Source organism: Tachyglossus aculeatus (genome assembly GCF_015852505.1).
Source record: "Tachyglossus aculeatus isolate mTacAcu1 chromosome 12 unlocalized genomic scaffold, mTacAcu1.pri SUPER_6_unloc_1, whole genome shotgun sequence".
Taxonomy (NCBI): Eukaryota; Metazoa; Chordata; class Mammalia; order Monotremata; family Tachyglossidae; genus Tachyglossus; species Tachyglossus aculeatus.
Window position 1 is genome coordinate 21,136,677 of NW_024044828.1, and position 16,159 is coordinate 21,152,835.

General features: G+C 59.9%; 1 protein-coding gene across 1 annotated transcript; it reads left to right on the forward strand.

The window, feature by feature from the left end:
- The first annotated feature begins 803 nt into the window (after positions 1 to 803).
- RASGRP1 (RAS guanyl releasing protein 1) lies at positions 804 to 15,453 on the forward strand. The gene is given in 18 exon segments (XM_038741293.1): positions 804 to 904; positions 906 to 975; positions 977 to 1,292; positions 8,399 to 8,507; positions 9,616 to 9,678; positions 9,935 to 10,066; positions 10,757 to 10,910; positions 11,127 to 11,300; positions 11,445 to 11,561; positions 11,654 to 11,929; positions 12,527 to 12,607; positions 12,801 to 12,905; positions 13,327 to 13,436; positions 13,870 to 14,014; positions 14,147 to 14,183; positions 14,324 to 14,467; positions 14,707 to 15,116; positions 15,221 to 15,453. Coding segments are annotated over 18 exon segments (2,709 nt in total). The 3' UTR covers positions 15,386 to 15,453.
- Positions 15,454 to 16,159: the final 706 nt, after the last annotated feature.

The window sequence follows — 16,159 nt, forward strand, 5'->3', positions numbered from 1 at the left end:
CCAGGCCAGAGCCAGGACGTGGGCGACAGGTCGGCGGCGAGATAGACGAGATCGAACTATACAGTGAGTAGACTGACATTAAAGGAGTGAAGTGTGCATGCTGGGTTGTAGTAGGAGAGTAGCGAGGTGAGGTGGGAGGAGGCAAGGGGGTCGAGGTCTTTAAATAATAATTGTGGTATTTGTTAAGCCAGCGGTGAGGAGTTTCTGCTTGATGCAGAGGTGGATGGGCAACCACTGGAGGTTCCTGAGGATTGGGGAAATGTGGACCGAATGTTTTTGGAGAAAAATGATCCGGGCAGCAGAGTGAAACCTAGACTGGAGTGCGGAGAGACAGGAGGCAGGGAGGTCAGCGAGGGGGCCCGGTGGGATACGATGAGTGTTTGGAGCAGCTTGGATGAAAGGCAGAGGCCGAATTTAGCCACGTCGGGAAGGTCGAACAGACAGGATTTGGTGGCCAACAGACTGATTAGAAGATACGTCGGGGGCCAGCCCAGACTGGATGGGAGTGGGTTGAGGGAGCCGAGGGAGGCTGGATCAAGGGGAGCGGTGTGTTCTGTTCCCCCATTGCCCACTGTGAAGACTGGTGACTCCTCAGCTCCCCCCACCCCTTGCGTAAAAGTCAAAACTGAAACAAGTCAGCAGGCACAGCTCCCAGCCCTGGAAATGGGCCTAACCCTGACCCTGTTCAAACCCCATTCGACTCCTAACTGTGACCCAGCCCGCCCTGACTCCAGCCCACCCCCAGTCCCCGATTATCTCGATCTTCCCGGTCCCCTAGGGTCCCCCAGCCCCCCATGGCCCGGATGCAGCCTGGGACCAGGACTCCCCACAACCACCAAGGGCTGTGTGCGCCCTGTGTGTCTGTTCTCTTCCGTCCCCTGCCCTGGCCACTTTCGACTGGCCTGTCTCTCTCTCTCTCTGCCTGTGTCGCTCTCTTGCTGTCTGAGTCTCTGTGTCCCTGCCTGTGTCTCTGCTGACTGAGTTACCGTGGGCCCAGTCCCCTCCCGGTGCCTGTCCCCCGACACTGAGTGACTCTGTTCTCTGTCTCTCCCTCCTCCCCACTTCCTGCAGGAAGCCCCCCGGCGACGGCGGTGGTGGTGGAGGGGGCAGCGGGGGCGAGGCCGTCCCTAGGGCTGGTCCGGAGGTGAGGCTGGCAGAGCCGGTCCCCTCCCGGCCCGCTCCGGGCCAGCCCCCTCACGGTCGGTCCGGGGCCAAGGCAGCCGTGGCCCTGGGGCCCCTGGCCAAGGGAGCCAGCCTGGACCAGCTCATCGACACCTGCGTCCAGGCCTTTGGTGAGTGAGGGGCCGGGCCAGCCCGGGATGAGGGGCGGGCTGGGGGGCAGGTTGGCCAGGCCGTGTGGGCATGTGTTCGAGTGTCTGTGTGCGTGTGCACCTGGGGGAGAGGTTGCTTATGGCGTGTGAGTGCTTTTCCACCATCAGTATCCGAGAGGCCACACCCAGTGGAGGGAGGGAGGGCCCCCCTGCTTCCCTTTCTTTCCCTTGTCCCCCTTTTCTCCCCGCACCTGCTTTCCTCCCTCTGCCCCCGACCCGTTTTCCCCTTTCTTTCTCCTGACGTTGATATCCCCAATCAGTCGTATTTATTGAGCGCTTACAGTGTGCAGAGCACTGTACTAAGCGCTTGAAGCCTCGTTCACTTGTGTCACCCAGAGCGCTTTCTCCAGGCAGGACGGGTAGGAGGAAGGAGGCATCCAGGTGAGGGCCAAGGCCCAGAGAGGTAGAAAGACTCGCTCGAGGTTCCCCAGCAAGCTGGCGGCAGAGCTGGGACGACCCCCAGGCCCGCACGCATTTCCTGCGGAAGACTGGCCTGGGGTCCCCTCCGTGGCTCAGTGGAAAGAGCACGGGCTTTGGACTCACAGGTCATGGGTTCAAATCCCGCCTCCGCCAACTATCAGCTGTGTGACTTTGGGCAAGTCACTTCTCTGGGCCTCAGTTACCTCATCTGTAAAATGGGGATTAAAACTGTGAGCCCCCCATGGGACAACCTGATCATCTTGTAACCTCCCCAGTGCTTAGAACAGTGCTTTGCCCATAGTAAGCGCTTAACAAATACCAACACTATCATTATTATTATTATTATTATTCAGCAGGGGTGAGGAGAAATGGCCGGGAGCCGGGGGCCGGGGTCAGAGTTCCTCAGGAGAAGCCGCTGGCCAGGCGTCAGGCGAGATAGCTGCCTGTGGCAGAGAGCAATGGTAGATCGAATCCTTGTCACCCTCTGGCTTGCAGTTCTGGAGCGGGGTGGGAGGCGGGGGGCTGGGGGCAGGGGGAGATGGGGTGGGATCAATCAATCAATCAATCGTATTTATTGAGCGCCTACTGTGTGCAGAGCACTGTACTAAGCACTTGGGAAGTCCAAGTTGGCAACATATAGAGACGGTCCCGACCCAACAGTGGGCTCACAGTCTAGAAGGGGGAGACAGAGAACAAAACAAAACACATTAATAAAATAAAATAAATAGAATAAATATGTACAAAGAAATAAATAGGGTAATAAATACGTACAAACATATGTACATATATACAGGTGCTGTGGGGAGGGGAAGAGGGGGGATGGAGAGGGGGAGGAGGGGGAGAGGAAGGAGAGGGCTCAGTGTGGGAAGGCCTCCTGGAGGAGGTGAGCTCTCAATAGGGCCTTGAAGGGAGGAAGAGAGCTAGCTTGGCGGATGTGTGGAGGGAGGGCATTCCAGGCCAGGGGGAGGACCTGGGCCGGGGGTCGACGGCGGGACAGGCGGGTCCAGCTGGGAGATCCAGGCTCGGCCACAGCTGCCCTCTTTGACCTCAACTGGCAACTCTGTGCTCACCCCGGGTGACCCTGGCAACCGCCCCAGCCCCCAACCTTGTAACCGCCACCATCTAGCAATCAGTCAATGGTAGAGGGACTAGTGGCGAGAGCCCGGTCCTGGGAGTCAGAAGGACCTGGGTTCTAATCCCGCCTCCACCACTTGTCCGCCGGGTGACCTCGGGTAAGTCACTTCACTTCTCTGGGCCTCAGTTACTTCTTCAGTAAATTGGAGATTGACTGTGAGTGTCATGTGGGACATGGACTGCGTCCATCCTGATTATCTTGTATCTACCCCAGTGCTTAATGCAGTGACTAGCACATAGTAAGCTCTTCATAAATACCATTAAGAAAAAAAAAAAAGAAAATACCTCACTATGTGCGGGGCACCGTACTGAGCACTTGGGACAGCACGATTCCATAGAGTTCGTAGGCACTATCCCTGCCCTGAAGGAGCCTCCGATCCAGTGGGAGAGACGGACCCTCAAATAAGTCAGAGAGGGGGAAATGGCAGGGGGGACGGAGATGTATGTAAGTGCTCCAGGACTGAGGTTGTGGGGAATATTAAGAGATTAAAGGGTACAGAGCCTCGTGCAGAAGAGACACCGAGGAAAACGAGGGCTTAGGGGAAGGCTTCTTGGGGGAGATGTGATTTTAGGAGGATGTTGTAGTTGGAGAGAGCGAGAGACCACTGGATATGAGTGGATAGGGAGTTCCAGACTGGAAGGAGGGATGTGCCTTCTGTGAGCAGGGCACTGTACTGGCCACCCACAGGGCGCTGTATTAGGCGTCTGCCAGGTGTGGAATGGCGCACGCTGCTTAGGGACGTCACAAGAAGTCGATGCTCAGTCCTCGGCCCTCTGGGAGCTCACCGGTCCCCACCCCCTCACCCTTTAACCCTGGGCCTCGCCGTCCTTGTCTCCCCCTCCACCAACCTCCTGCTCACACCCTCCCTCCCCCCTCACATTATTATTGTTATTATTATTGTATTGGTCACACCTTTATTATATGTCCAGCGCTATAATAAACACTAGGGAAAGATGTAGGTTAATCAGATCTCTGTCCCACATGAAGCTCACGGTCTGAGTAGAAGAGAGAACCGGCATTGAATCCCCATTTTACAGATGTGGAAACTGCAGCCCAGAGAAGTGAAGGGACTCAACCATGGTCACACGGGTGGCAAGTGGCAGAACTCGGATTAGAACCCAAGTCCCCTGACTCTCAGGCCCGGGCTTTTCCCATTAGGCTATGCTGCTGTCCCCATCTTCAAAGCCTTTCTGAATCCCTTCTCCTCCAGGAAGCTTTCCTCGACTAACCTCTCATCCCCCCTCCTATTCCCCTCCAACTGCCATTTCAGCACTTCCTCACCACCCAAGTACGTAAATACCCCCAACCCCCAGGAACACATGGGACCGTCTCTATATGTTGCCAACTTGTACTTCCCAAGCACTTAGTACAGTGCCCTACACACAGTAAGCACTCAATACAATTGAATGAATGAATTGCACACCACATTTTTAAGCACGTGTACATGTCCATCTTTTTTCCTTCTCTCCCGTCTGTAAGCTTTCTGTCGTTCTCCCCATTAGACTGTGAGCTCCAGAGGGCGGGGTTCACGTTCACTAACTCTGTTGCCCTTTCCCAAGTGCTCAGTAAAGGGCTCTACACCCATTGGGTGCTCAGTACCCCCCAACTGAGTGGTGGTTGATTGGGAGAGAGGGAGCTGGGTTGGAGGGTGTGTGGGGACGAGGAGGTTTGGAGCAGAGAGGGAGAGAGACTGCCGACTGTGAGGACGAATCATAACCCTTTTGGGAGGACAAGAGGGGCTTGTTGAAAAGAGGTGTCACTTGTGGGGATTGAGGCCCATGCAGATCACCAGGTGGTCCACCCCTGTGCGCCTTGGGGCCAAATTTTGGGGTGAGTCCCATCAGGAGCTCGGGGGCCGGGCACAGTCTCCCTCGGGCGACACTCCGACCCGCATGATCCGCCCTTCCACCCGGCCCCCGAGGTGTTGGGGAACACCACCGTGCTGCCCGATCCAGGCAGGCCCACAGGCTGAGCCAGGGAATCCCCCTCAGCTGTGTAGACCGCAAGTCCCAAGCTGCCCCACCCAAGCCCTCGGCTGGTCGGCAGCGTAATAACAGTAATAGTCATGATGATGGTATTTGTGAAGCGCTTACTTTGTGGCCAGCACTGGTCTAAGCGCTGGGGTAGATACAAGGTAATCAGGTTGTCCCACGTGGAGCTCACAGTCTTAATCCCCTTTTTACAGATGAGGTCACTGAGGCACAGAGAAGTTAAGGGACTTGCCCAAAGTCACACAGCCGATAAGTGGTGGAGCCAGGATTAGATCCCACGACCTCTGACTCCCAAACCTGTGCTCTTTTCACTAAGCCACGCCGCGCCCGCCCGCTTCCTCAGAGGCCGGTCTCGGGTGGCCGGCGGCCCGAAGGGGCCCCGGCTCAGGTCAGCGGTGGGATCTGGGCCCCTTACTGGCAGGCCCATGGGGCCGGCAACCGCGACAGAGGCACCCAGCCCGCCCCCGCTTCTTTCTCTCGTTCTCTCTGTGTGTCTCTGGCTCACTCTCGCTCGCTCCGGCACTGTGGTTTGCCTCGCGGTGGGGAGGCGGAAGCAAGAACAGGCCCCCAGGGCCGGCGGAGCTTGGGGCCGGGGGTTGCTGGGGATTGATTGGCAGAGGGTGGGGATGGATACCCAGGCGAGGGCGCGAGGCCGCTGTGTGACCTGGGGCAAGTGACTGCGCCTCTCTGGGCCTTGTTGTCCATCTCTGGAAAATGTTGTCCATCCCCCCCCATCTTACCTCCTTCCCTTCCCCACAGCACCTGTATATATGTATATATTTTTGTACAAATTTATTACTCTATTTATTTTACCTGTACATATCTATTCTATTTATTTTATTTTGTCAGTATGTTTGGTTTTGTTCTCTGTCTCCCCCTTCTAGACTGTGAGCCCGCTGTTGGGTAGGGACTGTCTCTATGTGTTGCCGACCTGTACTTCCCAAGCGCTTAGTCCAGTGCTCTGCACACAGTAAGCACTCAATAAATACGATTGATTGATTGTGTGTAGGGTGTGTGTGTGTATGTGTTTTGGGGGGGAGAGGGCGAGGGGCTTCCTCCTTCTCTCCGTCCCTCCCGGGGGCCGCTGTGAGGATGAACTGAGACAGCGGATGTCGGCGGGCTCGGGGGGCTCTGCTCCCCTTTACCAGAGTTAGTTACCGTTGGCATTGCTCTTTTTTGTTGTTGTCTGGGCTGACAGACGGGTTGACACCCTGTAAACCAGAACACACCTGCCCCTCCCCTGCCCGGTGCCCTCCTCTGTGCTCTGTTTGCTCTTCCCCTTCCTGTCCTCCCCGCTCCCCCACTCACCACCCCAGCCATCTAGAGATTAGGATCTTTTATCCAAGAAACTAGGTCGCGCCATACAGAGCATAGCAGGCTTCAAAAGAGCGGGGTGGGGCTCACCCTGCTAGAGCGGGGCACAAGAATCCCACCAGGGATTCCAGTTCCAGTTTCGCTACCGACTTGCTGTGTGACCTTGTACCGTTTATTTATCCTTAGAGAGGCAGCGTGGCGCAGTGGAAAGAGCCCGGGCTTTGGAGTCAGAGGTCATGGGTTCAAATCCCAGCTCTGCCACTTGTCAGCTGTGTGACTTTGGGCAAGTCACTTCACTTCTCTGGGCCTCAGTTGCCTCATCTGTAAAATGGGGATTAAGACTGTGAGCCCCCCCGAGGTCATGGGTTCAAATCCCATGACCAATTGTCTGCCAATTGTCAATCAATCAATCAATTGTATTTATTGAGCGCTTACTGTGTGCAGAGCACTGTACTAAGCGCTTGGGATATACAAGTTGGCAACATATAGAGACGGTCCCTACCCAACAGTGGGCTCACAGTCTAGAAGGGAGAGACAGAGAACAAAACCAAACATTAACAAAATAAAATAAATAGAAATGGAGAGAGAGAAACACAGAGGGGGGCAGAGAAACAGACAGAGAAAGAGAGGAAGAAATAGAGAAATGGAGAGAGAGAGAGAGAGAGAAACAGAGAGGGGGCAGAGAAACAGAGAAAGAGAGGAAGAAATAGAGAAATGGAGAGAGAGAGAGAGGGCAGAGAAGCAGACAGAGAGAGAGACAAACAGGCAGAGACAGAAAGAGAAACAGAGATTGTCAGCTGTGTGACTTCGGGCAAGTCACTTCACTTCTCTGGGCCTCAGTTCCCTCATCTGGAAAATGGGGATTAAGACTGTGAGACCCCCCGTGGGACAACCTGATCACCTTGTAACCTCCCCAGCGCTTAGAACAGTGCTTTGCACATAGTAAGTGCTTAATAAATGCCATCATCATTATTATTGTTATTTTTATCCTCTCTGGGCCCCGGGACCCAGCCCTGAAGGAGCAGGGGCAGCCTGGCCTGGCATCTCCCCTCCCTCCATTGCAGCCCTGGAGCAGATCTCAGGGCGCCCCAGCACAGGGGCGAGGGGGCCCTCTCTTCCTCCCTGCCTCCAGCCCTACTCTGGGGGTTAGGGCCCTGCCGTCCCCCTCCGCCTGCCCCATGGGGAGGGGCCTGGGTATTTTTGGCACAGCCCACGCCAGTGAACAGCTTTCACACCTCTCAGCGGGGGCGGTTGAAGGGAGCAACAGGCTCTGTTATTGCTCAGGTTCCCTCATGCCCTGACCGGAGGGTGGAGGGGGTCGGCAGTCCGTGCCCCAGGGTGTCCTGAAGCCCACCCTGCTGCTGATAATAATAATAATAATGGCATTTATTAAGCACTTACTACGTGCAAAGCACTGTTCTAAGTGCTGGGGAGGTTACAAGGTGATCAGGTTGTCCCACGGGGGGCTCACAGTCGTTGGATAGGGACTGTCTCTATATGTTGCCAACTTGTACTTCCCAAGCGCTTAGTACAGTGCTCTGCAGACAGTAAGCGCTCAATAAATATGATTGACTGATTGATTAATCCCCATTTTACAGATGAGGAAACTGAGGCACAGAGAAGGTAAGTGACTTGCCCAAAGTCACACAGCTGACAGTTGGCAGAGCCGGGATTTGAACCCGTGACCTCTGACTCCAAAGCCCGTGCTCTTTCCACTGAGCCGTCCTGCTTCTTTAGCCACACTGATCCTACCCCCCAACACGGCCCGAGTCACCTGCTCTCTCCTCCTTCCCTCCCTACCCTTTTTTCCTCCTTCCTCATCCCCCCACTTGTCCTGTTTCTCCCAGAAGCATCTCCCACGGTGTGTTCTGAGTGCCTACTGTTTGCAGAGCGCTGTGCTGGCTGTCTGCTGTGCGCGCTCGGAGTGAGCCATGCTGGGTGCCTGTTGTGTGTGGAACGCGGGCCGGTCACCGACTTGCGGGTCGGGCACTGTGCCGGATGCTGATTGTGTGCGGAGCACTGTGCCCGGGGCTTGGGAGCTGGCACGGAGGAGCAAGCAGCCAGTGAGTGGCGGGGGGAGCTCCAGGCCATCGCTCCTGCATGGAGGCCATGGTCTCCCCCCTCCAGGGGCAGTGGGCACAGTGAGCAGGAGGGAAACTGGGCGGGTGGTGTCTCTGACGGAGGCACCCCTCACTCCCCCCCAGCAGATGCTAACGGGAGCCCGAGCAGCAGCAGCAGTCCCCTGCTCCAGGCCACACTGGCCATGCACCGCATCGTACTGCCCTCCGCCGACCTCCTCCACAGACTCGCCACTCGATATCCTTTGCCCATGTGGGATGGGGAGGAGCCGGGCCACGGGGGCGGAGGGGAGACCCGTGGCCCATATCCCTGGGGTTCGGGCGGGGCCTCGGCTCCCCATCCTGGCTCCAGGGCCTCGGTGGAGATTGCAGCGGCCCCCCAAGGTACCGGCCCAAGCCGATGCCTTCCAGGTGAACCCCGGCCTCCTCTTCCCCTAGCCCCAGGGGGGCCGCAGCAGGGCTGGGATGGGGGTGCCTGCTGTGTCTTGATTGGCCCAGGTGGGCGTGGGGATCCTGGGGAGACTGGAAGAGGCGGTGGCAGTTGATAGATGTGCCCAGGGGTGGTGGGGTGGTTCCTCAGTACCTGTATATATGTATATATGTTTGTACATATTTATTACTCTATTTATTTATTTATTTTACTTGTACATATCTATTCTATTTATTTTATTTTGTTAGTATGTTTGGTTTTGTTCTCTGTCTCCCCCTTTTAGACTGTGAGCCCGCTGTTGGGTAGGGACTGTCTCTATATGTTGCCAACTTGTGCTTCCCAAGCGCTTAGTCCAGTGCTCTGCACACAGTAAGCGCTCAATAAATACGATTGATGATGATGAGGCAGCCCAGAGGATCCCGGCTTGGGGGAGGGGAGGCCGGCCCCCGGTGCCGGGAGACCTCGCTGCCCCGTGGCAGCTCCACCAGGAAGTGCTGTGGGCTCTTCATCCCACCTCAGCTTCCAGGAAACCCAGCCACCCCAGGGCCATCCTGGGGCCTTCCTGGGGCTGGGGGAGCCAGTGGCCCCTGGGGCCCTGGTTCCTCCACGTTGCCCCCGCGGCTCGTCTTCCCCAGGGGCCTCACGCCCAGCATGTTCACTTCCCTCCCCACCCATCTGCCTTAGGTCCAAGACCCCTATCGGGAGATTAGGACAGTGTAGACACTACCCCCAGCGTGTGTATGGTGGCCCTGTGCTGGCAGGACCTCAGTGGGGATGGATGGAAGGACAGACAGCCCCACCCGCCCCCGCTCCCACCTGGAGTCTTCCCAGAGACGGGGCCAACGTCAGCTTGGATTGGGGGCCGCCTCGGGGGGCCGGGGCCAGCCATCTCCTGGTTTCCTTGACCGCCGGGCACATACCAGGAGGCGTTGGCCAAGGACTCGGCTGAGATTTGCCTGCAGGTCTGCTACTTTATCTGGTGAGAGGCTTCGCCAGGGCAGTGGGGGCCCGGTCCGTGGTCACATGACCACCACAGCCCCACGGGTGTACTCAGTGGGGGCGTCTGCTCATCCTCTGGGTCCACGCCCAGGGGAGAAGCAGCCCCACCCGTGAATCCGCATCCACAGGGCTCTGCTCGCCCGCGGCGTCCCCACCCTGGGGACTGGCGGCACCTGGCGTGCCTGCCACCATGGGCAGAGGCCACCATCCGGCCTCATGGCCGCCGAACCCCGCAGGTACTGGATCACCGAGTTCTGGATCACGTTCAAAACAGACCCGGAGCTGGCTCTGGCCCTGGACCGCTTCCAGGCCTTGGTGAAGGCAGCAGGCCAGGAGGCCCATGCCCGCCTCGTCGACACGGCGCAGATGTGAGCCCGGTGTCCCGCGCCCCCTCCTCGTCAGCCCCCTGCCCCGGGCAGATCCTCGGGCCCGTGGCTTCTCCCAGCTCCCCCTCTGGCCCTGTCAGGTCCCATTGTCCAAGCCCAGACCCCAGGGGAAGCCAGGCCGGGGTCCAGCCGGGAGAGCCTGTGTGGGAACCACGGCTCTGCCCCTCCAGCCGGGATCCGGCCCCAGCGGGGGGCAGGAAGGGACAGAGGGAGGGAGAGCAGGGCATCTCGCTGGTCAATCAATCAATCAATCGTATTTATTGAGCGCTTACTATGTGCAGAGCACTGTACTAAGCGCTTGGGAAGTACAAATTGGCAACACATAGAGACAGTCCCTACCCAACAGTGGGCTCACAGTCTAGAAGGGGAAGACAGAGAACAGAACCAAACATACCAACAAAATAAAATAAATAGGATAGAAGTGTACAAGTAAGATAAATAAATAAATAAATAGAGTAATAAATATGTGGTCCACTCCACTCTATCGGGTGTCAGGATACTGAGGGTCCCAGTCCCCGTGCTGACCCCCGGCCTCTAACCCACCCAACCCTGGTGGGTGTGACCGGCAGACTCGGCACAAGAGTGACCCTGGGCTGAGCTGGGAGGCTCCCAAGCCAGAGCCGTGACACTTGTCTCTCTTGTCTCTCTGTCTGTCTCTACCCCCACCCCCAGCCACGCCCGAGACTGGTCTCAGAAGCTGACGCACAGAGTCCAGCCCAACACCAGCAAAAAGCGCAAAGTCTCGCTCCTGTTTGACAACCTGCAGCCCCAGGAGTTGTCGGACCACCTGACCTACCTGGAGTTCAAGTCCTTCTGCCGGATCTCGGTGGGGGCTCGCTCGGCGGGGGGCGAGTGGGGAGGGGGCGGTGGCGGGGGAGATACCTCTGCTCTTGATAGACTGGGTTCCCGGAACGGCCCCCAGGCTGCCCCCCTACCCCGCCCCACAACTGCCCGGTTAGAGTCGCCCGCCGCCCCAGCCCGTCCCACTTCCCGTCGGGGTCGCCGTGTGCTGACGGCTCTGCGTGTGTGTCGCGGCACCTAGTTCTGTGACTATCAGAACTACATCGTGAGCAGCTGCGTGCGGGACAGCCCGACCATGGAGCGGTCCATCGCCCTGTGCAACGGCGTGTCGCAGTGGGTGCAGCTTATGGTGCTCAGCCGGCCCACGCCACAGCTGCGGGCCCAGGTCTTCGTCAAATTCATCCACGTGGCACAGGTCAGATTCCCCGGGGCGAGGCTGTGGCCGGAGAACGGATGGGAGGGAGGTTGCGGGGGAGGCCCTGGATCCGGGCCGGCCGGCGGGGAGGGCCCCTGGTCCGTCTGGGCGCTGCCACCGGGTCCTCTGGGTCCGGCCCCACAGGGGCTCTACAAGCTGCAGAACTTCAACACGCTGATGGCCGTGGTCGGGGCCCTGAGCCACAGTGCCGTCTCTCGGCTCAAGGAGACCAGCGCCCACGTGCCCCCCGAAGCCAGCAAGGTGGGGGTCGCCCCCACCAATGCGATTGCCAGAGGGAGGGGTGGGACGGTTCTCCGGGCCGGCGGGGTGACCCCGGTTCCGCCGCCCCACAGACGTTGGGCGAGCTGACGGAGCTGTTGTCGTCGTGCCGGAACTACGACAGCTACCGGCGGGCGTTCGGCAGCTGCGGCGCCTTTCGCCTCCCCATCCTGGGCGTCCACCTCAAGGACCTGCTGGCCCTGCACGAGGCCCTGCCCACCTACCTGGACGGGGCCCGGGTCAACGTCCACAAGCTGCTCACCCTGCACGGACACATCAGCGAGCTGGTCCGCCTGCAGGACACCCCGCCGCCTCTCGAGGCCAACAAAGACCTGGTGCACCTGCTCACTGTGAGTGCCGCCCTGGAGGGGCCGGGGTCGGGGGCAGGGGCTGGGGGCATGAGCGGGCCAGACGGGCCCGATGCCCGGCCGCAGGGCAAACCGGGATCCTGAGATGGGACTTGGTTCCGGAGAGGGGAAGGGACTTGCCCCGGTCCGCTGTCGGGCGGGTGGCATTCATTCAATCGTATTTATTGAACGCTTACTGTGTGCTGAGCACTGTACTAAGCGCTTGGGAAGTACAAATCGGTAACATATAGAGACTGTCCCTACCCAACAGCAGGCTCACAGTCTAGAAGGGGGAGGTAGACAATGAAACAAAACATGTGGACAGGTGTCATCATCAGAATAAATAGAAGTAAAGCTAGATGCACATCATTAATAGAATAGTAAATATGTACAAGTAAAATAGAGTAATAAATCTGTACAAACATATATACAGGTGCTGTGGGGAGGGGAAGGAGGTAGGGCGGGGGGGGGGGTGACGGGGAGGAGGAGAGGGAAAAGGGGGCTCAGTCTGGGAAGGCCTCCGTGGTAGAGAGGGGTCTGGGCTGGGGTCCCCGGGCTCCTTCCCCCTCCCGCGGTGGCTGACGCCCGCCCTGCTGCCAGCTGTCGCTGGACCTATACTACACGGAGGATGAGATCTACGAGCTGTCGTACGCCCGCGAGCCCCGGACCCACCGTGCCCAGGCAGGTGCCTCCAACCCGGGCCCCGGGGGAGCAGGGAAGGAGCGGGGCCGGGCCGCGCCGCCCAGACTGCGCGGGAACCAGGGCCGGGGACTCGGGCCTGATCCCCCCTCACTGCCCTGGGCTTTCGAGCCCAGAGGTTCTGGGGCAGGGGGTGGACGGAGGAGGTGAAAGGCGCTTCTCCGGCCCTCCGCAGCCCCTGACGCCCTCCAAACCCCCCGTGGTGGCCGACTGGGCCTCGGGCATCTCCCCGAAACCCGACCCCAAGACCATTAGCAAACACGTGCAGAGGATGGTGGACGTGAGTACAGGCGGAGCGATATGGGGGTCTCGGTGGGGGAGAGGGAGAGAGTCCGTTGCCGGCCGCTGGGACCCCCAGCTTCTTGTCCTCTGTTCCGCCCCCGCCCTGTTGACCTCCAGAGTCGGGTGAGACACTGGACCTCTCTGAGCCTCAGAGTCTTCACCTGTCAAATGGGGGTGAGGGACCTTCTCGGCTGGGAGTGAGCTGGGAGAGGCACTGGGGGGGATTTAAATTTGAGGGCACAAGGAACTTATCAGGGTACCAACAAGGCAGGGAGATAATGATGATATTTGTTAAGCATTATGAGCCCAAAACCTGAAGCATGGGGGTCAGCCTGAACAGCTGCTCCGTCCCTGCCCCCCACCCGGGGACCCCTCCCCTCCAAGCCTCTTCACGCCCCCCCTCCCTTTGCCATCCCCAGTCCGTGTTCAAGAACTATGACCACGATCAGGACGGCTACATCTCGCAGGAAGAGTTTGAGAAGATTGCTGCCAGTTTCCCCTTCTCCTTCTGCGTGATGGACAAGGACAGGTGAGCCGGGGCGGGAGCCAGACCCGGGCCACAGAGCCCGCCCACCCACCCATCCACCCCCTGCCTTGGGGTAAGTCAGGTTCCAGAGAAGGAAACCCACCCTCCCTCAAGGGAAGTTCTTCCTTGCGTCGCTGATATTTATTGAGCACTTACCACGTCTACGGTGCTGTACTAAGCGCTTGGGAGAGTACACTACGACAGAGTCGGTAGACATGATCCCTGTCTGTGACAAGCTAACAGTCTAGACAAACCTAGCCCTTCCGGACCCCCGAGGAGCCCTCCAGCTTCAGGACCAGCAGGGACAGGGCCGGGGAAGGGGCGGGTACAGGGGGGCGACTTTCCAATGCCCCTCCCGCAGCTCCCTGCCTTCCCTGATCCTGGTGCCACAGCGGCCCCCACTCCTCCCCACTGATGGGCTTCGATGTGTGTGCAGGGAGGGGCTGGTCAGCCGGGAGGAGATCACGGCCTATTTCATGCGCGCCAGCTCCATCTACTCCAAGCTGGGCCTGGGCTTCTCCCACAACTTCCAGGAGACCACATACCTCAAGCCCACTTTCTGTGACAACTGTGCCGGATTCGTAAGCCCGGGCCCTGGGGCAGGGTGGTGGGGAAGCCGGCAAGAGAGACAGTGCCCTGCCTGGGTGTGGCAGAGTGGGGCGAGGGCGGGGCAGGCGGGGGCCCAGCTAACACATCACCGCTTTGTCTTGCAGCTCTGGGGTGTGATCAAACAGGGCTACCGCTGCAGAGGTAAGGAAGCCCAAGGAGGGCAGCCCCGAGGCCGGGGGTGGACCTCCTTTGCCCCTCTACCCACCCCCCACACACACCTGACGGTCAGCTGCAGGGGCGCGGCAGGGGGGTGGGCGCTGAGCCAGCCCTCTGGCCCCCAGACTGCGGGATGAACTGCCACAAGCAGTGCAAGGATCTGGTGGTGTTTGAGTGCAAGCGGAGGGGGCAAGGGCCAGCCGGCCCCACGGAGACCAACCCCCGGCCCGGCCTGGCACCCAACCTTGGCAGCCAAGAGCCGCTCCCCGGTGAGTCTTGGAGCACCCCTCCTCCTCCCCTTCCCTCTCATTCCCTCATCCCGCTGCGAGCACCAAGCTGGGACTTGGGAACCTTGGTCTCCTTATCTGGGACAAGAGGAGGACGGGCCCTGCTTCTAAGCATTGTCAGGGAGCAGGAGACTGCGGGGGGCCGGGGGTGGGGGGCGCTTTCCCAGGACCCTCTGGGCTCGGCAGGGGTCCAGTGACCACCCCGTGTCCCCCACTCCCAGGAGCCGAGGAGGGGCCGTTCCCCAACGGACTGGAGGAGGGCAGCCGAGACAGGACCATTATGCTCATGGGAGTGTCGGCCCAGAAGATCTCTGTGCGCCTCAAGCCAACTGTGGCCCACCGGGGCACGCAGACCAACCCAGGCGGCCCCGAGGTCCCGGGCAGGCCACTCGCCCCCTCGTCCCCCTCCCCACCTTCCCTCTCCTCTTCCCCTTCCCCGCAGAGGTCACCCCTGGAGACGCTTTGCCTACCGCCCAGTCCTCCCTCGCCACGCCCTCCGTCCCCGTCTCCATCCCCAGGACTTAGCCGTCACCGCCGGGCCTTCGCCAAGTGGGACAACAAGGCAGTGGTGGCCAGGGCCAAGGAGGAGCTGCGGCAGCTCAGGTTCCCCAGCTACCGGGAACTGGAGCAGGTGGGACCCCCAGCCTCCGCTCCCATTCCCCTTTCCTTCTCTTGGGGCTGGGGTGGGGGAAAGGGCAGGACTTCCCCTGCAGCAGTGTGGGCTCTGTCCTGCAGGAGAACCACGCGCTCAAGGCAGACAACGAAGCCCTGCGGTTCCAGCTGAGACAGGCCCAGCACAAAATGGATGCCCTCTTACTCTCCCACGGCCCACAGCCCCTCGACCCCGGGGGCGGGCAGCTCGCGGGTGAGCTAGATGGACGCAATGTCCAGGCGCCCTAGCCCTGGGGCCGCCCGCTCCAGGCTGGACTAGATGGACAGATTTGGCTGGCACCGAGGACAGAGACGGCACCCGCGTGCCTCTGCCGCCGGGGTTGGCTGATAGGTGGGCCCAGCCCAGGCCCCGTTGTGGTCACCTTCTGGAAGGTTCTGGCCATGCTTGATCACTGCGACCGGCCGCCCCCTCCCCTGAGGAGTTGAACCATGGGACCGTAGTGGAGGATGTTGCCTATTTATGGGATAAAAGGATCCAAGCCCAACCCCTGCGTCCGCCTCTCGTGTGCCTTCACGCTCTACCCGCCGCGTGCCCGGCCCCGGTAAGGCCAGCCTCCCCGAGCTTGTCTCTCTGCGTCCCACCGCACCCCTGGCACCGGGCCCAGGGGTCGGGGCTGTGATCGGCCTCCGCACCGCCACAGAGGAGGACAGAGGCCAGCTGGTTCTCCACCCACCCCTCTGGAGCCAGGTCAGTGCGGGGCTCCGGCCCCACCCCTCTCCCGGGCAGCCAGCTCCCTCACCAGCTTTCAGGACCCCTGTTGCCCATTTGCGGGAGACGTAGATGTACAGGCCTCCCACCCCGCCACCGGTCAATGCTAGCCTGGCAGTGCCGGCGGTGTCTCCGGCTGCGCCTCCTCCTTCCGTTGGCTCCGCGCCGCATCACCAACACGAAGCTCCTGAGGAGAGCTCTCCCCTGCTCCGCTGCCCCTCACACAGACGCCCACAGCGAGGGGAAACCGAGAGGACGGGGGTCACTGAAGGTGCACAGAATGCCCCCTTCCC